This window comes from Antedon mediterranea, chromosome 10 (genome assembly GCF_964355755.1).
Source record: "Antedon mediterranea chromosome 10, ecAntMedi1.1, whole genome shotgun sequence".
Taxonomy (NCBI): Eukaryota; Metazoa; Echinodermata; class Crinoidea; order Comatulida; family Antedonidae; genus Antedon; species Antedon mediterranea.
In genome coordinates, this window is record NC_092679.1 from 12,583,847 (window position 1) to 12,605,509 (window position 21,663).

A 21,663-nucleotide genomic window follows, 5' to 3' on the forward strand; every position below is an offset into this window, starting at 1 on the left:
AGGCTCTTTTTTTGTGGTTATTCCAGTTTATGGTCATATATTTTTTCCCTCTCTGACATTATTGTAGACCTACTGAATTCTCAGTATATTGATAAAACTTTGCGAAGAAAAACAAAAGTGTATGTAGTAAGTGTTTAGATTAGTATGTTTGTGTACAGTACTTCTTTTCTTTGGTTGGATTCAACAAACAAGCACATCACAGCCCAAGTTAAGTGCTTTAGTGAATTGAGGAATTATTTGTCAAACTTGTTTGTTTAAACACATGGAATTGACTTTTTCTTGTTTTAATTTCATTTTCATTAACAACAACACGAAAAATATTTGCTTAGATTATTTTGAGAACTGACCTATAAGCAAGTAAAAAGAATAGTAAAAAGTTAAGATAATTTTTTGTTACTAAGCAAATTAGATGAATCTGGCTCCTCCGTGGCCCTGTAAGTAATACCTATACGTCATCGGTTCATACTCAATTGCTGGAGGTGAAATTTTATTATGTTCATATTTATCTGTCTATTCCTAATGATTGACACATCATGTTCATAATTCCTACACTGTGATATTACCATTTATTATGATTGATAAAATTTCACAGTGTAAGGACAGCTTGGATTTGAATATATTATGTTTCGAGAATCTATATATGATCTTTTACCAAGTCAGTTATGGTGTTATGATATTTGTTGGATGGATAATTTTCACAATAGGGTTTCTGCAACATTGAGATTTTACAAAAATAATTTACTGTATATATCTGAGTATAATCCCATACGTGAGTATAATCCCACCTTCTGTTTTATTCTTAATATGGATACATGAAAACTTCTGGTCAATTGTTAAAGTCAAAGAAATCCAGGTTTAATCCCACATACTCATTCTCAACAAAAGCCCCATGAGAGTATAATCAGTCATTTACTATGCCGATTTAAAACAAAACGAAAAGCTTTCAAGCTGAAAAACCTCGAAAGAACATTTTTCTTTAAAACTAGATTAATTTAGGGATTGTGGTTGGTTGTATAATGAAGTCATTATTGTCTACAGAATAGTCAAATGTTCCCGCCATTTAGTGACCATTTGATGTCAATTACTTTGTAGCTAAAATAGAAACTATTTTTAAACCAGTATTGATGATCAAGACTATAATCAAGTGAGGTTTGTAAAGTAGTAATTCAGATCAGTTCTTTTTGTAGTTTTTTGAAAGGAACTATTTCTGTTGGAAAGTAAGTACTGTCATTTCAAAATGTGGTTTTAAAACCATATTCTCTTGATCAATAGAACCTTTAGTATTTCAAGGAAAAATATGAATTAGTTGATTGATATAGTACCGTGGATAAAATATTTCTTCATGATAGTACCTGATGAGCTTCAACAGTAACATTTCATTACATATAAGATCACTTCCTTTGTTATGATATTAATGGTACAAAATGCTGCTTATGCAGCACTTGTAATGCAATTGCAGACTTGCAGCAAGTGTTATTACCACTCTCATAACTTTGATCATTGGACAATAAACACGTTATTATTAGCAAGCCTGAAGCAAATGAGTTTCAACACGGAACTTGTCTTAATTCTCGCCCAATATCTGACATTTGCAATGAGAAATAAAATCTCTTTGCAATTCACATACAAGAAATAAACATCACAGAGGATTTCTGTAAAATCTACAAAACTTATTTTTGACATTTTTATAATAAATAAATATAATTAATTTCTTATAATCATTTCTATGCATATGTGGTATTTTTAGATTAATATTCATTTCTAAATTAAATAATTTAGATTATAAATTTTCTTCTCTTTATTCTGATATAGCACTGTAAACATATGCATTTTACTATTATTTAAAATAATTAGGATTTAAATTATCGTATGTATATTGTTATTTAAATTGATTGTGACCAAATAAATGAAAGAATGAATTGGGATAATAGGATTCATTTATCTATTATGCAGTAAAACCTCTATTAAATGGACATATTTGGGACCTGACAAAGTTTACTCCTTTTAAATGGAGGTATGCCTTAAAAATGAGATTTCCGTATTGTTAAAATATATTTTGCTCTTCTTTTGTTTTATGGGTTAATGGGGATGTCCCCTGAATAATAATAATACTTTAATTAAATAATAATGAAAATATTGTTTTAGGCCTTGTTCTAGGTCTATTGGCTAGGTAGAACAATTGGCTTAAAATACATCATGAGCTTTACTAGGTCTACTTACTGCATTTTCACTGCTGTGCTCTAGGCAAAAATGCACTGAACCTACTGGCTACAGGTTAGAACTCGCTCCCTAGATAAAGAAGTTTTAATTATAAAAATAAACTGCTTAGACTATGAAAGTTTTTCCAAAAGAAAGTAACTTAAAACAAAGAAGCAAGATGCTAAAACTGGAATTCTCTAAAACTATACATTTCTTACAGCTTCATGTCTCAAACTCTTTCCTATAAGGAATCGATTAGTTTTTAATTGAACCACGAACATTGTTTTTATCTAGTAAACCCTTTCTTACAGCTCTATTTTTGTTTCACTGACAAAAAACATAGTCTTAATCAGATACTTTCATATGTTTTCCTAGACCATTGTGTTGATATTTTTACAATTTTTAATAGACTATGTATCATACTGATTTCTATATCTCTTTCTCATTGACGCTGTCAGACTACTTGTAGTCATGTGGCCTATATGTAATAGCAGAAGTCTTGGTGACAGAATATAAATGATAATCAAAAGGTCTAATAAGATGAACTTTAATTTGTAGATCTGGTGAAGTCTTCAAACTTATTATATGAGAGTAATTGTGGAATTTTATATTAGAAAACCAAATACTCGTAAAATATAGTAGTATAAAAACTGTATTATAATTTGTTGTTATTTCAGGTTTATTGTTTATTTATATTAATATCAATAAAGCAATAATTTTCTGTCAGTAAATATTACAACATGTTTAGTTACAGAAACAGTAGAATCAATATTGAGAAAAAATCATCTGGTTCCAAATTGTCTTTTGAATAAAGGATCATTTGATGTATTTATAAGCTGTCCCTGTCCAGCATTAGAGAGCTTTCGATCTGCAACAACCGGGGACCAACAACTAACCTAGGTCAGGTCAGTTGATATGTCGTTGGTCATCCTGGACCTAGGAACCATAAAATCCTTGTCAAGGTGGGGAATCTTGTCCAATATTCCTGCATGCGTGCAATGAACTAATGACATTTGTTCATCAGTCGTTGCAATTCGAAAGCTCCCTATTTTTATAGTTGTATGTATTGTATGTTAATATTATGTTAATATGCTGGTTGAATAAATAAACAAAATTAAATGAAAGGATAGGGGTTGTCTGTAGTTTTAAAACATATATTGCTCCTCGTTCACTATTACAGTGAACTGTCCCCTTAATTGAGGTTCAATTCAGATTCAAATGTATACTCACATAGACTGTGGGATTATTTGAATTAAAATAGGCTAGGCCAACTAGAGGCAGGTACCTGGTAGCCTATGCCAGATTATGATGTTGGATCATATGAATTATTATTTTCTTCCATAGCTACGAACTAATCCATTTTATATTGATCACTTCTTTTTTGATCAATTCAATTTACATGCTATTTTAATAATACTATTCCATGTTTCACTTATCATCTTATGTTTTTATTTTCATCATATTCTTTTATTTTAATCATTAGAATTAGAATCTATTATTTATGTTCTTCTGTTTATTTTATTCACTTTCATTGACGCTGCCGACAGTACCAAGCTGCCCATATGAGTCTCTTTGTGGACGTAAGCTTATTGATCTTAAAAATCTTTTTTCATGTTTCAGCCTGCCTGGGTTATTTTTTTCATTGTCACTTTAGTCCGCTAGAAAATCTAGGCTTCACATAACACAATGTTTTTAACATGCTTGCTAAAAATGCTTTTGGTTTATATTTTAATGGTAATGGGTTCAATTTGTGGTGTTCTTTATTTTTTTCTTAAACGTATTCATTAAAAAAAGTCATTTCATTTTGTGTCATGGTAAATTTATTGTAACTGTATTTTTCGGTGGTTGTAAAAGATGATGTAACACAGCGCCGATTGCTTATCTAAATATTTATCTTTTGCGCAATATCAAAGTTGTGTTTGTCTGCGGTTGCTATATCCATTTTGACATTTCATTAATTGCTCATCATAATATTTTTTTACTGACCATAGCTGACATATATATTTTTTAACACAAAAGCTTTGAAATCTCTTTCTTGTAATAAATCTAGTATTTTTATCTAGTCTCGTTTTAAATGTGGTTGAGGGTACGTTGTTGGCATATTTTAGATGTGTGCATGGGTATCATAATTTTTGGTTTTCCGCACTTTGTGGATAACATTTGAAAACATTGTCACCAGACGAGACACATAGCATGATGACACTGATAGTGTCAAGCTTGAATACGGAATATATATAATTAACGTGAGGCCCAAAAATAAGGTTGCGTAACAGGCCCAAAAATATAGGGTAGTCAGGTAGGTAGGTAAAAACGAATAAAGAAAAAACCACTGTATCATTTTACTAAATACACATCAATCATGCCATCAAATATATCTTTAAATATCAATGAAAACTATTGACTATAGATAACCTACTAATTTTGTTTTCAGAAATACGTTTTATATTTTTTTTTATAATTTTAGACAATTTTACTTATTTTTGCCAAAGATACAATGTCTATTTCATGCATGACTGGTTCCGTTTATTAAGACAGATTCATTTCGAGACAGTTATATATATTAACACCTAACAACATATTGTAACACACTGGGGACTTGGCCCATCTACATTATAAGCTTAAGACATAATAATTTAAATTTTAAGATAGCTTTCGTTTTTCTCCTGGGAAATAGAATAACAAAGTAGAGATGTTGGTAAAATTTTATGTATAGTCTTAGTGCATCAAATAATAATCTGAACAACATAAAAACATTAAACTAACTTGAATTTGAAATAGGATAGATAATTTATATTTCATATTTCAATTTTGCTTGAATATGTTTACATGATATATTAATATTTAGTGTAGACCTAGGTGATGCCATACACATAATGTGTTTTACAGAAGGGAAGGTGGCGTCAATATTGTCTTGCATTCTGTGAAATGGAACAAATGTGGAATATAGCTGAAGTCGGGCACAGTCTTCAATTGTGTCCTACAGTATTTCAAAATTATTAGGTTCAGATGTCTTATTAATATCATCCGATCAAGGAGATATAAATATTTTATTTATACCTCCATGGTCTAACCCAATATTAGATTCGACTGTGCTGTTTTGAGCAGATAATCGGCGGCTCCACAAACTCTTCACTGTTTATATGCGAGCAGTGGGAGTTGATTACTGTAAGGTGGTTGCGAGTGACCTACTGGCAATTATTACTGTTTTCTTTTAATAATGATCTTAAACTTGTATCATTATGCCAAATTTGATTCCTTTTACGGGTTGATTAAACTTTAACAAAAAATGCTACACTTAGGTTTTGTAAACTTCAGCAGATGAATGCCTTTCAAGGTCTCTTAATATCAATTAAAACAAATTAATTGACAAATGGAAACAAAAGACTAAATACAATGCATGGAAGAACGATAAAGGCTGCAACAATTAATTGACAAATACAAATTATATATAATAAATATGTCAAAGACCATTGTACATTTGATAACTTCTTTTGGATACTGTTGTACTATAGTGGTGTAATATAATAGTGAGCTTTCGACCGACAACCAAATTACGTCATTAGTTCATTGTGCGCATGCGAAAATATTGGGACCCTTTTTACCTTGACACAGGTTTAATGGTTTGTAGGTCCAGGCCAACAACATTGACTGACCTATCAGTTCCATTTTTCTTCTGTAATTCACTCACTTTTCAATCAATTGTGAGGCCAAAACAAATGGAAGACTCTTAATTTGTATTAAAGAATTCTGGCAAAAACAGAAAGACAATTAATGCAGCAACTACACAATGTCAGGCTAGGCCTATAGCTAGCGTATAACATTTTTTTTATATTTTATTTTTTAAGCACTGATATCTTTAATACCTAGTAAGAAGCAAATAGAGAACCTGTTGCAAAAACTTATTTGTACAAGAATTTATGGACTGAAATCGGGACTGAAATTTCAAAATAACATCTAAATTACATAATGTAGTCTTTCAAAAGGGACTATGTACAAATTATTTTACTGCAGTAACAGCATTTTGCTTACTCTTTAACCTGTTTATGCAATTATAACTATTATTGTTTAGATAACCATCAACGGTTTATTGTAGTGACTGCCTCATAAACCTCTACATTGAAAGAAATTAAAAATCATATGTAAAAAAAATTACTAAAAAAATGTTACTGCATTAACTGCAGTAGAATCATTTTGACATGATCCCTACATTGACATCTATTGATCAATTTTACTTGTAATTTCCAATGGTAATGTAATTTTGATCAATTCAAAGATTGCACAGTGTTAAAGGAAAATCCTAGTTTCCAGCCAAACTGTTCAGAAAGCTCAAATCACAATTTTGTATTTGATTAATATTGTCAATCTGCATAAAATAGATTTGCTTTCCAATCAAATTTCTATAATTACACAGAAAACATAATCCAAATATTGTGATACTGTAAGTCCGGTCAGAGAGAAAGTTTATATTGCCTTTAGGAGTAATTACTTTATTTAGATATCATGATAGTAACAAATATAAATTTTATATACACACCTTCTGATTGGGTTTAGGTGGGCATGATATGTTTACTACCCGCATAAGAATCTTTATTATAGACAAACATTTCTATAAATAATTATGTTTGTCTTTATAATAAGTATTGGTCTAATACCATACAAACTTGGAAAGAAGCTCACTGGGCTTATTTTCTGCTTTGTTGGGTTGTAAAATTGACAGGAAATATCAAAAATACTATAATTGAAGTAGCAATTCAAAAAATCCTAAAAACCCATGGGCTTGTTTTCAAGGTTTTACAGTATACAATTTAACTTTATTTTACAAAATGTTTTAATTAAGATTTAAGAAGTGAACTAATGAAAACCTATAATTTTGTATTTTCTATGAATAACAAACACTGTTTAGTATAATTTTATTTTTATTTAATTGGTAAATAGTTTCCAGTTGGTTGGTTTAGCATGGGGAATTTTCTACTTTCTATGGACATTTTTTTTAATGTTCTTGATATTGTGTCGTCGTTTTTTTGGTCAAATACTAAATAGTTGTGAATTAACAGAAAGCTAACATTTCATTTTCAATTTTGCAGATAACCTTTTCTTGTTTTTAATGTTGTATTGTTTTTTATTTTATGCCATTAAATTTTATAAGTGATTTTGTCCAGTTTAAGTACTAAACATTTTTGTTATCATGTTTTCCCAAAGTTACAATTTTTACATTCTATTTGCTTATTTTTATACAGATATTTATACTTGTATCAGTTAATGTAAAAGGTTTAGAATACATTGATTTTTCTTATTTTTCATACTTGGTGAATAATGCTTTTCAAACAAGGTTGTCAATATTTAGCTGATGTCTTTATAGATGCCAATTTGTACTTATTATCCAATCACAGATATTTATATGTCTATGATTAAAAGCATTTAGCCAATTCGAGGCAGCCTCGAACAGGAGCGATTAACATTTTTTTTCATTTGAACAGGCCATCATTTGAAAGTGTATGGTAATAAAAATGATATGAAATTAATATTGTTTAAATAAAAAAAGTATATATATATAATATGATTAGAGTCTTGGTTGGGGCGACTTTTTCTCATTCTAAAAGATTTCCTCATCTCTATTATTTCAAATTAATTAATTAAATTTCAGTATATCACCGGGTGGTTTAGAATTAATGTTCTTTGCCTAATGTGTTTATATATATAAAAGTATCTTTTCTGAGATCCCGCTTCGTGAATAAAAATACTGATTAGATGAGGGCGTATCAATTTGATCTCTGGTGCGCGTGCATACAATTGAGGACTAGTGCTGTTCCGCCGTACCACGCCGAGAATGTTAAAGAGTCACTATCCAATCGAGTTTGAACAATACCATGAAAGCCCCAGTGGTCTAATGGTTAGAACAACTGCATATCAAGCAGACAGTCCGAGTTTGAGTCTTGGTTGGGGCGACTTTTTCTCATTCTCACAGATTTCCTCATCTTTATCGTTTCAAATTAATTAAATCAATTTCAGTATATCTCAGGCGGTTTAGAATTAATGTTCTTTGCCTAATGTATTTATATATATATATATGTTTAGAATTATTTTCTATGCCTAATGTGTTTATATATATATGTAACCCAGGTTTGTTTCCGCAACTTTATAATTAATCTTAACGAATAAATATAGCGCAAACGTAACTCAAATACAAAAACATCAGAACATAAATTTAAATGGAACAAAACACGGTTTATTCGACCAAACTAGAATAAAATAAAAATAAAACAAAAGAGAACGGAAAGTATGACTTATCTAAGGCGCCGATAAGGTTATTCAAGATAAGGTAGCTACCGCTTCCAACGGCGACCTTGACCTCCGTCTTGCGTTTTTCGCCTTACGGTAGATGAATACAGTTGATTTATATAGCAGTCTATACAAATAATTTCGGTGTCCGAGAACCAGTGGTTCTTCGGTAGCCTATACAAAGAGCCAATATTCAAAATAAAACGAACAGTCTCCAATATGTACAATACAGTCGATCAAATATAGTTTTTTAGTGCAATATGCCAAACTAGCACAAACTTCCAATCAATGCGAACTTAAAACTTAGTTCGGTAATGTAAACTTCCAATCAACGCGAACTCAAAACTTAGTTCGGTAATGTAATTATACTGTAGTACATTAAAACGTAAGTTAGCTTTAAATAAAGTCATATATTTTAATATGTAACACTTAGAAATGACCAGCACTTCAGATGGCATAATCAGAAAAAGAGAATGAAACATGGGAACATACCCTAATATTGGCCTAGTCACCTGACCAAGGCTAATGCCATTGGTCAATCCATGTTGCTGGGGAAAAAAAGCAAAGGGTAAACTGGCCCTTATTGGCCAGTGTCTAAAAAACAGAAAGCTCTCATGCATTACCACATAGTTTATGACATAATGACATAAACAGCAAAGGAAGTTCTAACAAAAAGATAAACAACTAATTAAAACTTGGGCTTAACAACAAAGAAAGGATTAAAAGATTATAAAATCTAATAAGGAAAACATGGTAAACCATGGCAGGGTTACATATATATATATATATATATATATATATATATATATATATATATTATCGAAGAATATCAAATGTAATAGAAGAAGATGCACTTTTTTTTATGTGACAAACCAGCGTTCCTTTACTTACAGTTTCGTTACTCGACATTCCTTGTATGTCATCTTCAGAGTAACAGTTAAGCAAACTGCACCATATGTGGCATAAACTTTACGTTGGTTTGTCTTATTTTCTAGTTGAATTTACAGATCAGATCAATATTTTTTCTCAAATAAATAATGGGTTTTATTTACTTTCAATAGATAAATTGGTAGTTTGGCAACAAAGAGCAATTAAGAATAATTTTAATTAACAGTTGAATAATTTTAATTAACAGTTAATTAATTTAAATTTTAGCTAAAAAGACAGCTGCTGGAACATTTGATGGAGATGCATATTTTTACTACGACCTCAGCAATGATGGTATAGACAGCAGCAATGACGATATCACGTTTGAATTCCGAACACAGCATACAACAGGACTTATACTCGGTGCAAAACACCAATACGACTATTTGTATGTTGGGCTGTCAGACGGTCACTTGCATGTTAAGTACAATGTTGGAAGTGGGGCGTTTGATCGTAAGATGGGCTGGCAGTCTTTGGCTGATAACAGTTGGCATCGTGTCAACATTAGACGTACGTCACAAGAGGTAAGTGTAAAAAATAGCTTGTTTTTGTAGATATAAAGTACAATAGAAACTAGGAACATTCCTATTAAGCCATTGCAAATAAATTAACATAAAAGTGCAAAGAGTGTGTTATTTATCCCAAACAATTAACTCCCTCCTCCTTTTAAGAACAATTAAACTGGTTGTAATTTATTTGTGAGTATGAGATATTCCATGTAGTAATTGTCTGGAGAGTAAATGTCTAGGGTTAGTTGTATCTTTCTAATTCATTCATTCTGCTTTCATTCATTCTGCTTTTATTCAATATTTTTCTTTGCAGTATATATAAAATAAAACTGAATTGCGAGAGATTTACATATAAAATTGGTACAAGCTTTCAAACATCAAAATTTACAACATTAAAAAGTTAAAAAGTTAAAAAAAATATTTTTAAAAAGGAGATATTACACATGGAAGAAACTGATGAAAGTACTTATTACTTATTATTATTATTATTGTTGTGTTTATTTTGGTTTATTAATTAGTCTACACAGTGCTGGGAAACATGAGTTGTTGAATCTTTTAGTATTGCCATATATTTCACTTTGCTTCTTAGCATTCCTAAGTATCCTGCCACACGTTTCGCCTCTCAATTTAGGAAGTGCGTTAGGAACGATTTTGTTAAGATTTTTAGCAAAATCAAGAAGAATATCTTCTCTTCTTTGATCTAAAAATTTAAGATTAAGTAGTTTAATTGCTTGATCATAGGATGCATATTCTTGTCCGAGAATTATTCTACATGCGCGTTTCTGTATAGATTCAAGCTCCATGGATTGTGCTATGGTTAAGGCAGAGTGCCATACCGGACACGCATATTCAGTTACAGGTCTTATGTGGCTAATATACATTTGACGCAGATGGTTACAAGGCATTCCAAATCTTTTTAAACATGTCAACATATGTAATCTCTTACTGGCTCTATTAACAACATCGTGGATATGCATATTCCATTTCAGATCATTAGTGATCTGAACCCCAAGTAACTTTAAGCATTCAACATTGGTTATTTTTATATTATTTATCGTAAATGATTTAACAATGGGTTGAGATTTGGTAAAAGAAATGTTCATAAAGTTAGTTTTTTCAATATTAATTATCATATTATTGTCTTTGGTCCATTGTGATAGTTCGTTTAATTGATCTTGAACATTAGGCAGGGTTTTCTTGTTGTGAACTTCACATATTGACAAATCATCTACATACTTCCACCGATTTGGGAAGTCTCTAAGCGAATTGTTAACCATTACTTGGAAAATTAAGGGACCCAGTTTCGTCCCCTGAGGAACTCCGCAAGTTATTCCTTGCCAGTTTGAAAAACCGCCATTGAGTTTCACTCTCTGTTTACGTTCGCTCAGAAAATCACAAATCCACGGCATCAATTCAGGTTGAACTCCAATATCAATTAACTTCTTGACAGCGATTGTATGATCAATTAGGTCAAACGCTTTACGAAAATCAACTGCAATAACCGTTGCTTCGTGTCCAGGTTTATCAAGACCTTGAAGTAAATAGTGTAACATGCTAGTAAGATAGTGACTTGTAGACGCTCCTGTGCGATTTCCAAATTGCATTTCGTCTAATTTAGGCGCGATCTTGGGTTTTATCCATGACGAGACAAAGTGTTCTAGCATGCGTACAAAAATTGGTGTAACGGATATGGGTCTGATTTGATTTAAGTTAACCGGTCCTTTCACTTTAGGAAGTGGGGTTATGGTCGCCTCTTTCCACTTGCGCGGGACTATGCCTTGCGAGAGTGATGCATTGTAGATGTCAACTAACGGTGATGCAATTTCAAATGCGAATTCTTTGATGACGCGAGGCGGTAGATCACCCGGGGCAACTGATTTGTTGCAGTTTATTTTCTGAAGCTGATGATACACCTGCCAGAAGTTGAGTGTCGGTGCATAGCCACAAGGAAGGTATGATGGTAGACTATTAGTTTGTAGGGGTTCAATCTTCTGGCATATATTCGCTAGGTAGTTATTTATTAGTTCGCAAATTTTTAGCGGATCGGTTTCTTCAGTTTCTAGATTCAACACCGATTTCTTTTTATTCGTACCGCATATTTGGTTAACTTTTTGGAACCACTGCTTTGCGTTAGTGTTTTGCAGATTGTTAACTTCGTATTTGTAGTATTTAATCTTTGCTTGTTTGATTTCTCAAATTACTTGGTTTCTAAGTGTACGGAAATGGCGGGACATTTTTCCATATTTATGAAAGCTAATTTGTCTCTCCTTACAAAGTCCTTTTTTTTTTGGTGTGATCCATGGTTTGTCATTTGAATGAACTTTAATTCTGCGCTTTGGAAAACAACGTTCGTATGCCAGACATAATGTTGATTCGAAAATATTTACTTTTTCATCAAGGTCGTCGGTTTCCAGTATTTCATGCCAATCTTGTGATGTTATCCATTGACCAAATCTATTGCAAGCAGATTCGCTAAAAGGCCGGAAAGACTTAATAACATTGCGGCCCTTAATGCAGACGAATCCAGGTTTTGGTTTCCATAAAATCGAATTATGGTCACTACGACCAAAGGGTGCATGAACAACCGGTTCTTCGTAATGTTGATAAAAGTTAGTTATAAGCAAGTCCAGAATATTACCACTGTTGTCCCTAGTTGAAGTTTTGACAACTTGTCGAAGACCAGTTGACGAGCAAAATTGTTTAACTTTCGCGCGGGCTTCGTTAAAATCACCGCTAATGAGAATCGCCGCTGACGGTGATGATGTTCTAATGCTGTCAACGGATTCTCTTAAATAACGAAGAAGTGTTGTTTGTGTACTAACTGGTTGTCCAGGGCTGTAATAAATAATACACAAATGTAAGGATGACATGATCCGTGGCGTTTTTGGTAGCGATACTTTAATCCACATACCTTCCAGAACATCTGGAATAGGAATAGGATTGATTGTGCGAGCTTTGATAGTATCCTTAATTAGTGCAGCTACGCCACCCCCTATACGATCACTCCGTCCACTACTAAAACAAGAGTATCCGTCGATATTAATTTTGTGTTCGTTTTCTTTATTAGTCCATGATTCACTAAACAGGCCAATGTCAATATGTTTATCTTCCAAATACATAGAAATTTCATCAATCTTATTCATTATAGACTATGGATTTGTAAGCATAACTATTGGAAACTGACTAGGCTTACCTTTCCGCTGTTCATCTATTACGCTATAAGTGGTGGATGCTTTTTGTAACGTTCGTAAGTTGTATAGGTTCCGCGTCCTCTTTTCGATACCGGTAATAGGCCTACAGTTCCATGTATAACGATTAGAAGTCATTACACGTATTCGCCTTTTTGTTCCACCGCGAACTCCCCTCCGTCTCCAACGCTTACGTTGTTCAACAAATGGGAACTTGGTATGCGGCGGTGCACCTGTGTTGAGCTTGAATGCATTCCTTGCATACAAGACTTGTTTGCGTAACACTGCCTGATTGGTACGGCTAAACATTTCATACAGTAATACGGTAGCACCAAAAACACCAAACAACACCAAAAATACCCTCAAAACGATATCAAAATGAAACAGAAATGTTAAAAAATGATGAAACAAAAGTTATACACAGTACAAAAACCACATATATACGTATATGCTGGTCGGAGAGCCGCTAAATTAGCGCTGCCGAGTCAAGTACGTCCACTCCCTTTCTCCGGGAGAACTATGTTAGGCCGGGAGACAAGTCCAAAATACAGGAGTCTCCCACCTAAAACAGGAGTGTTGACATACGCTACTGTTTACAATTATTTCTGATACTTCTTTTCATCATGTATGCTGTATATATGTTTTAAAGTTCTACTTTCGATGGTAAAGTAGTGCACTGTTCATTTGTGATAACAATCTTTATGCTGCCAAGGGCCATATCTCATGACTTATTACCGGTGATGCCATAAGTGTTGCAATTGTGAGTTTTATGGGTTGAAATTAAAGATGTACAATCATTAAGAACGTTGTTCTACTCTTGATGGGTTTGACGCCTTATTGTCTACCGAATGGCTATAAATTTTTATATCTACCAATCAAGAAAATTGCAGTTACATGCCAGGAGTATTTAGTTTTGAATAGGCTCTATTAAGCTTTGATACATGCAGTATTTATATGGTCATTTTAAATGCACTTTTTATTTTTAATGTATGCATAGAGATTTAGTGTGAAAACATGTTTAATCACTAAAATAGTCTAGCATTACTCCAGAAGACGACAGTTGTAGTATAACAACCAAAATGACGAGAAATTCTCAACTTTTACCTAATTTCCTGTTTGGAAACAAAAGTGTACTGCAAACCTAATACTGAATCGGTTAATGAGCTGTACTAATATTTGCTCAGAATTCAATTTAAAATATTGTATAGTGCACATATCTGGTAAAACTGGTAAACATTTTAATAATAATAATAATAGTTCATTCTTATATAGCGCATATAAGCAAGCTCTCAATGCGCTGAACAATTACCCCAGTCATTTTTTTGGATCAAACACGTATGGAAACATACTCCCAGAATGCAGCTAGTAATCAGCGCAAAGTTGTGTCTTGATCCAACCGGGTACCCATTTATACACCTGGGTGGAGAGAGGCAAATTTAAGTAAAGTATCTTGCTTACGGATACAAGCAGTGCTGTGAGAGTTGGATTCGAACCTTGGTCTCACAATCAGTAATCCAACGTCCAAAACACTGCGCCAGATGCCCTCACACAAACATTTTGTATAGCCTACATTATTCAAAATAACCATTAAAATAGTCTTCAAAAAGGAACTGGAGAAAGTATCTCTTTGCTACAAGGTTCTGTTTCTGCTGCGAAATTATAACCAATTAATAACCATGTGAATACATTTGTTTTCAACAAGTTAAATTATAGCATGAAAATAACGGTTAAAAATGAGTGGCAGTTAGAACGCCATTTAACCAGTTATCACTGTGCAACTTATAGCAACAATGCAAAACAGCAGTGTAATATTGCATTTTGGCTAATTTTCATGTTTTAACAAACAACCGATATTTTACATGGTTATTTAACAGTTTATTTTGGTGCTATGCAGTCAAAGCAAGCTAGGCCAATCAAAGTACAAGACTACACGTATACATAATTAAATTTGCACCTGTAAATTCTGACAGCAGACAGTTTTACAGTTTTTTTTGTCATTTTTTTTTTAATGAGTGGTAATCAGGTTTTCTAAAGAACTTTAGTACATTGTGATAGCCGATTCAAATCGGTCATTTATATATACTGTACAGTAAATTCAATAATTATTCTAATGATAACAATAATAACAGATAATACTATAAGAATGAACAATTTGGCAATTATTTTGGTTTGTCATTGGAAAGCAATAGGGAGGTTTCGCAACCTTACGAATACGATAACGAAAACGGATACGTCATACATTTGTGAAACTTTTGAGCTGTTCCCCATTTCATATTCGTAAAGCGTATTCGTGTTGACGAATATCACCAGTCATATTCGTAACTACAAAACGAGTATAGTTTTTGATCTATTTTTGCACATTTTGCATTTGAATCAGGAATGATTCATGATTATAATATAATTATAGATTTATTGAAAGTAATTTACTAAAGTAATTTACTGAAATGCCAAGTCAATTTGATAAATAGCAGTTTTTAAAGTCCTCACTCGCTTTGATGTTACGCTAGGCCTAGGCAGCCAAGCACCAAGCAACACGTACCTGCGCTTCGCTCAAATTTACCGCAGTCATCTTTTGGACGTGCCTCAATATTTCGTTGCCATGCGAAACAGATTTTTACTGGCTTACGAAAAACGAATACGTGTGCGTGACGTATCCGTTTTCGTTATCGTATTTGTAAGATTGCGAAACCTCTCTAATAACTGTAATCATTGGTTTATAAATATCACACGTTTAACCAAATAACGACCTAGACTGGTCATGCCACAGATTCCTCTTACTATCATCAATATCAGTGGTCCAAAAATCGTGGATTCAATTCTTGTCTAGTATCAAAATGTTTAAATACTTGGCTGTATTATATATTAATTGATTTAGGTTCACTCATCCACATCTGTTATGTTTATATCATAAAGACTAAACATAAACTGATTTCCTTAGTTCCACATTAGCTCGCAATAAATAAATTTAAAAGTCAATTGTTAGATTATAATACAGACTATTGTTTGATATCATTAACTGTATTTAAATAGCTAACTGGTTAATATCCGTCATCTGTGCAATAGTTTTCTGCTTTCTAGAGGGCGCCACATTGTTCTGATTTGCACCAACTGTTTTTTGTTTAACTAAAAGCCAAGTCCCAGTCTGGACTTTTATAAGTGGTTCTTTGTCAAGGGCATAGCTGGCAGTCTTAAGTAAACACAAGATTTAAGATTCAAATTTAGAAATTTGATTTTCCCACATAATTTTACATATAAAAAACAGCATAATCACCATTTATTAAAGTGATCAACCATATTAGGATTACAAATAAACATGTTATTAAAATTTATTGTTATAAACTAAATGCTATTAATTTAGGTGACATAACATAAATTTACCAGTAATTTGAAAGTATGTATAGTTATAGTACTCTCATTGCCTTGAAAGAGGAAGGAATAGTATTATTATTATCTGTTCATTCACTTTTTTGTTTAATTTTTCTTATTTTTCTTATTTATTTTGTATTTTTATTGAGATCTAATCACTAACTAGTGTTACCAACATCAATTTATATTTAATATTTTCTTTATAGGTGATAGTTACAATTAATGACACGTTGACAGAAAAAGGACAAACAGGAGGAGATTACTCAACATTAACAATAACGACAAGGTTCTACGTTGGTGGAATCGACAATACAGATTTTGGAGATGTGGACAACTTTAGGGGCAATATTAGACAGGTAGGTGAATTATACTCTGGTATACTTCAGTGGTCCTCTTAAGAAAAGTACAATGAGAATTAAGGGGTCCAGCCTGCCTGTTCCCTAAATTTTGTGAATTACAATGCAGAAGATTTACAAAGTTTAATTCATTTTAAATTACTTGTTTACTTACTTGTTTACTTGTTTCCGGAGCTCAGCAATGCTGGGTCCGGAGTCGAGGCTAGGCTATGCCTATAAGCCCCTCTTGATAATTACATCAACTCTTGAATATGGCGCAAATTTAAGAGGGTGGTTGGACCATGCCCGTTCAAGACCGGACTTAAATTGATTGGTTGATCTTGAAGCTACTACATCCTCCGATAACGAATTCCATAATATAATAGCTTTTCGACCAAATGAGTCCCTCATCCAATTTGTGCGTGAGAACTTAAATTTTGATTTAAAAGAATGACCACGTGTTCTAAAATCTTCATCACGCTGTGTAGTCCCTCGGCCCTCACCCTATTATAAAATCCTGGATTGTTCACTGCATCATTTTAAAAAGTCCTACCAGGCGTGCTGGTGCTAACAGGGGTAGATTAATATTATTTGTAAATGAATTATTAATAACATTGCAATGAAACCTGATCACATTAGGCCTACTTGAAATTGAATTCAATACAGTTTTGATGAGTTATTAATATTAAAAATGCGAAAAAATTAGCAATGTTTACACATTTACAAGGACAACTAACAAATTATCCTTGTAATTATTATGTAGCAATTTAGTTTGGTTTAGACTGATTAACTTGCTTCACAATGAATTTCCATTTTATATTGTGAATGAAAATCAAATTAATCTGTTTGAAATGTCCTTGAAAATAGAATAGAACGTAAGCTAATATTTTCAATATTGTATAACAGTTATTAAGCTTCTCACTGTTCCCCATAGGCTATTTAAAATTGCCTGTATTATTTGTGATAGGTAATTTAGCCGAGGGGCTGTGATAAAACCCCCCGATCTCATCAATTTTGTGTGTGCATTTTAATATCAGATGGCTTAGTCTATAAGAATACATACGTTTCATATAAAATATTTAGATATCTTGCAATCCTTTTGGTCAGAATTTTTTTAATTTAAAAAAAACGTTAAATAAAGACCTTTATTGAATTCCATATGAGATGCTACACTAAATTTCTAAAGTAAAAAAAACTTGCCAGCCGGCACTACATTTTGCAACTTGTAATGCAAAAGAGTGAATATCCCACAATGCCGCGAAAATGTACATGTTTTAGACAAACAAGAGATTCTTATATCTTAGATACTAATTAAGCATTTTGAGAAGAATAATTTACAAATTCTGCAATAAAGTACTAGTTTAATAATTGTATGTAAAATATGAATTAGTTTAGCATTGGTATGCAGATGCATTATGAATCATAAAAGAAATCAGATATTTGAATTGACGAAAAACGTCATAAATAATAGTTTATGTCAAAATTATTCGGTTTGAAAACAAAGTGATTTAAATGCATTACTTTACCTTAGATTAATTGCAATGAAAATAGTAACATGATACTAATGTTTTCAGTTAATTTATCTGTGATCAATGAAGAATGAATTAACAAAATTATAAGACGCAAATGGAAAATTCAATTCAAGTGTTGGGTACAGTAAAAGAATCAATTGAAGTCTAAATTTAATGTACTGTACTAACTTCAGTATAAGCCCACCCTGTGTTATATGGCCCCATTTTGGGTAGTGTTCATAGACCCATGTACGAACAAAAGCCTAGTTAACCAAGACCAAAATACAGTTAGAACATCTCCTTTTGGCAAAATCTTTTCAGGTGCATCACCACTATGAAGATTGAAAGAAACTTGTTGTTCAGTCCCAAAGATGTCCCTTTAATAGGGGTTCTAATACGTAATGAAATATCTTGAGATTTAATTGATTTGCAAATTTAAACCCCTTATTATTTATTTAGAAAATATCATTTTTAATTTTATTTACTTCATTCATACTTTAATAACTATACTTTATTACCAACAATTAATTTCTTGTGCCTACAACACTGCTGAATACATGAAATTAAGAGCTTGAAATTCAGACAGTTATCTGTCCTGATTCCTGTGTGTCTTAATAGTATTGATCATTTCCATAGATTGTAACCACCTAGACTATAGTAAATATAGTAATCGGACGCTAGATATAGCTATAATCATCTCGATAAGTCTATTTCAATTGAAGATTAGACTAAGTATAGTATAAATATTAAATCTATATACTTTGTTTAAATTTCATGCTTTAGCATGACCATTAGGATATCAGTATTTTCAGCGGAAAAAGGGCCAAAGTGTGTGTAATTTAGTCCCTTCTATCGGTTGTATATGCCAATGGTCAATAGTTATGACTGCAATCTTGCTATATCAATAGTTTGATGTAATAGTCATAATAATAACAGTAATAATTAATATGGACCTATACAATTAAGTACAAAATACAATTACAAAATGTTGTTTAGCGAGTATAAACCAAACACAGTAATTAGATTTTTCTTGAAATAAAAAAATCATCATTTTAATAATATATTGATATTTTTATTAAAATAGAAAAGGAATAGAAAACACCAGTGCTGAGATGGTTTTTAATTACGTACAGAAGATTGTAAAATTAATTTAACAACACATGTCAACATTCTGGTGATGTTTGTCAATGTTTATTCAGTGCAATGCTTTCAATTCTATCTTCTGTATTAAGATAAATTGTTTTATTTGGCAGTTTTAACTTTCTAACATGATAAATGATACTACATGTTTGTTAATATGCTGCTGTAGGCTTGCTTTTAGGTACCTTTTATTTTACATTAAGATTGTTTCTACACATAAATTGGTATTTAAATTGAGTATGGTTGTCTGAAATTTGCATTATCTAACTATTTCTATTCTATTTTTTCTTATTATTATAATGTCTCCTTAACTTACCATCTTAAGTATAATAGTAGTATTTACATAACACAAATTAAAACATTCAAATTGAGTATGTGTGGTATAAATTGATGATGGCAATTGTGCAGTGTTTAGTTCAGTGAATTGAGTATGTTTAGTGTCCTGTTTAACATTAGTGAGTTGAGTGTTTTTAAGTTTGATGTTTAGATCAGTGACTTAAGTATATGTTTATGTGTTTAGCTCAGTAATTATTGAGTATGTTTAAATGTGATTTTTAAATTGATGGTGTTTTAGCTCATGCATTGAGTATGTTTTTTTAGTATTTAGCTTAGTGAGTAAAGAATGTTTAATGTGGATGTTTAGCTTAGTGAGTATGTTTTATGTGATATAGGCTATCAGTGAAATGAGTATGGCAAATGTGGAGTTTAGTTCAGTGAACTTTTTATTTTGGTATGTTTTCTTTTCCCTCTGCGGTAAAATTCTGTGGTCATGTGACCTGACAGCCATTGCATTTTCTGTTTTTCATCAACAGTTGACAGCATAACAAGCAGGGGTGGCGCCAGGATCTTTCCGACGCGGGGGCTAAATTCCCCGACGGGGGGGCTATGCGAGTGGAGCGAGCATCATTTGGCTGGGGGCCAGGGGGCCACCAAGGGCCCCTGGTGGGGGTCCGGGGGGGGGGGGGATAATCCCCGGAAGCAACGCGTTATAGCGTAATTTGAGGCCATTTTAATCAGATTTAGGGTAGCCAATTTTTTCAATTTTGTATGGTACATAAATAAAATACTGTGTGAAAAACACATCGCAAGAGGTCCGGTACGATGACTGTGTAAATCCATTCTTTCAAATTTAAAAATGAAGTTTTTAAAGTTCAATATGCCTATCATAGAAAATATACGCGAACGTTAAACCTACCCACGGGCCAAGAGGTATATCGTTATAATCGCAGAGACGTAGGCAGGTTGCTGTCTGGGGGTGCGAAAATTGTAAATTCTCGAGATATCCATGGTCTGATCTGTAAGAAAATTTTGAAAAATAGGGCTGCTAGGTCCCCGGAAATTGCAATTATACATTGATATATAAAACGAAATTACAAGTCTATCAGAGAACAAGCCCACCGAGGTTGAGATGGAGCTAAGGACATTTAAACAACTAGAGTTGTTAGGTCCCCGGATATTGGATTGTAGTATTTCGAAAAAAAGAAACAAAATATATAAGGCTCCAGGACCAGCCCTACCTTTAGGGTTGAGCTGCTAAGAAAATTGTGAAAAATAGACCTGCTAGGTACCTGGAAATTGCACTTATATAGGCCCATATTGAAAAATGAAACGAAATTATAAGTCTACAGAACCAGAGCTAAGAAAATTGTCAAAAATAGAGCTGCTAGGTCCCTGCAAAACATTGAAATTATGAAACGAAATTATAGGTCCAGCCCACCATGGTTGCGGTGGAGCTAAGAAAATTCGGGTGTGTAGAAAGCGACGACCTCGAATTGGACGACCCCAACGACCCGGGCGACCTCGAATTGGACGACCTAGAATTGGACGACCCATAACACGAAACCGACGACCCTAGCCTAGGCCTAAGTGTGGTATAACATCCCGAAGCCGAACATAGCCAAAGATCTTTAAACCATACCTTAAATAATACTCGCAAGCAAGCAATTGATTGAAAAAAATACAGAAATATCGCCATTTCATACTGAATGTGTCGACACGAACAAACGAACAGATATGGAACGCCAAGAGTGCATCATTAAAACTGCATTCGACTCGATTAGCACATGAAATACCAGGTCAAAACGGCCCCTTTTTCAGCGGCGGGTGAGAAGGTTTGACAATACAATGCATGTGTGAAATGTAAAGCTTTCTTATGGCCCTCCCCATGCACATGTTCGCAACACGCTGCTTGGTAGGCCTATAGTGTTCG

At 32.7% G+C, this 21,663-nt stretch overlaps 2 protein-coding genes across 4 annotated transcripts in view; both read left to right on the top strand.

The window, feature by feature from the left end:
* Nucleotides 1–4,094, top strand: part of LOC140059797 (neurexin-3-like) — an 84,122-nt gene extending 80,028 nt beyond the window's left edge. For all 3 annotated transcript variants that reach the window (XM_072105714.1, XM_072105716.1, XM_072105715.1), the window contains one exon: nucleotides 3,747–4,094. In XM_072105714.1, coding sequence (XP_071961815.1) covers nucleotides 3,747–3,853 — 107 coding nt within the window. In that variant the 3' untranslated portion in view covers nucleotides 3,854–4,094. The remainder of the gene's footprint in view (nucleotides 1–3,746) is intronic.
* A 4,909-nt stretch (nucleotides 4,095–9,003) lies between these two features.
* The window catches only part of LOC140061237 (neurexin-1a-like), a 73,106-nt gene continuing 60,446 nt past the window's right edge, over nucleotides 9,004–21,663 (top strand). The window contains exons 1-3 of the mRNA XM_072107747.1: nucleotides 9,004–9,046; nucleotides 9,634–9,929; nucleotides 16,675–16,824. Of these exons, the coding sequence (XP_071963848.1) occupies nucleotides 9,004–9,046; nucleotides 9,634–9,929; nucleotides 16,675–16,824 (489 nt within the window). The remainder of the gene's footprint in view (nucleotides 9,047–9,633; nucleotides 9,930–16,674; nucleotides 16,825–21,663) is intronic.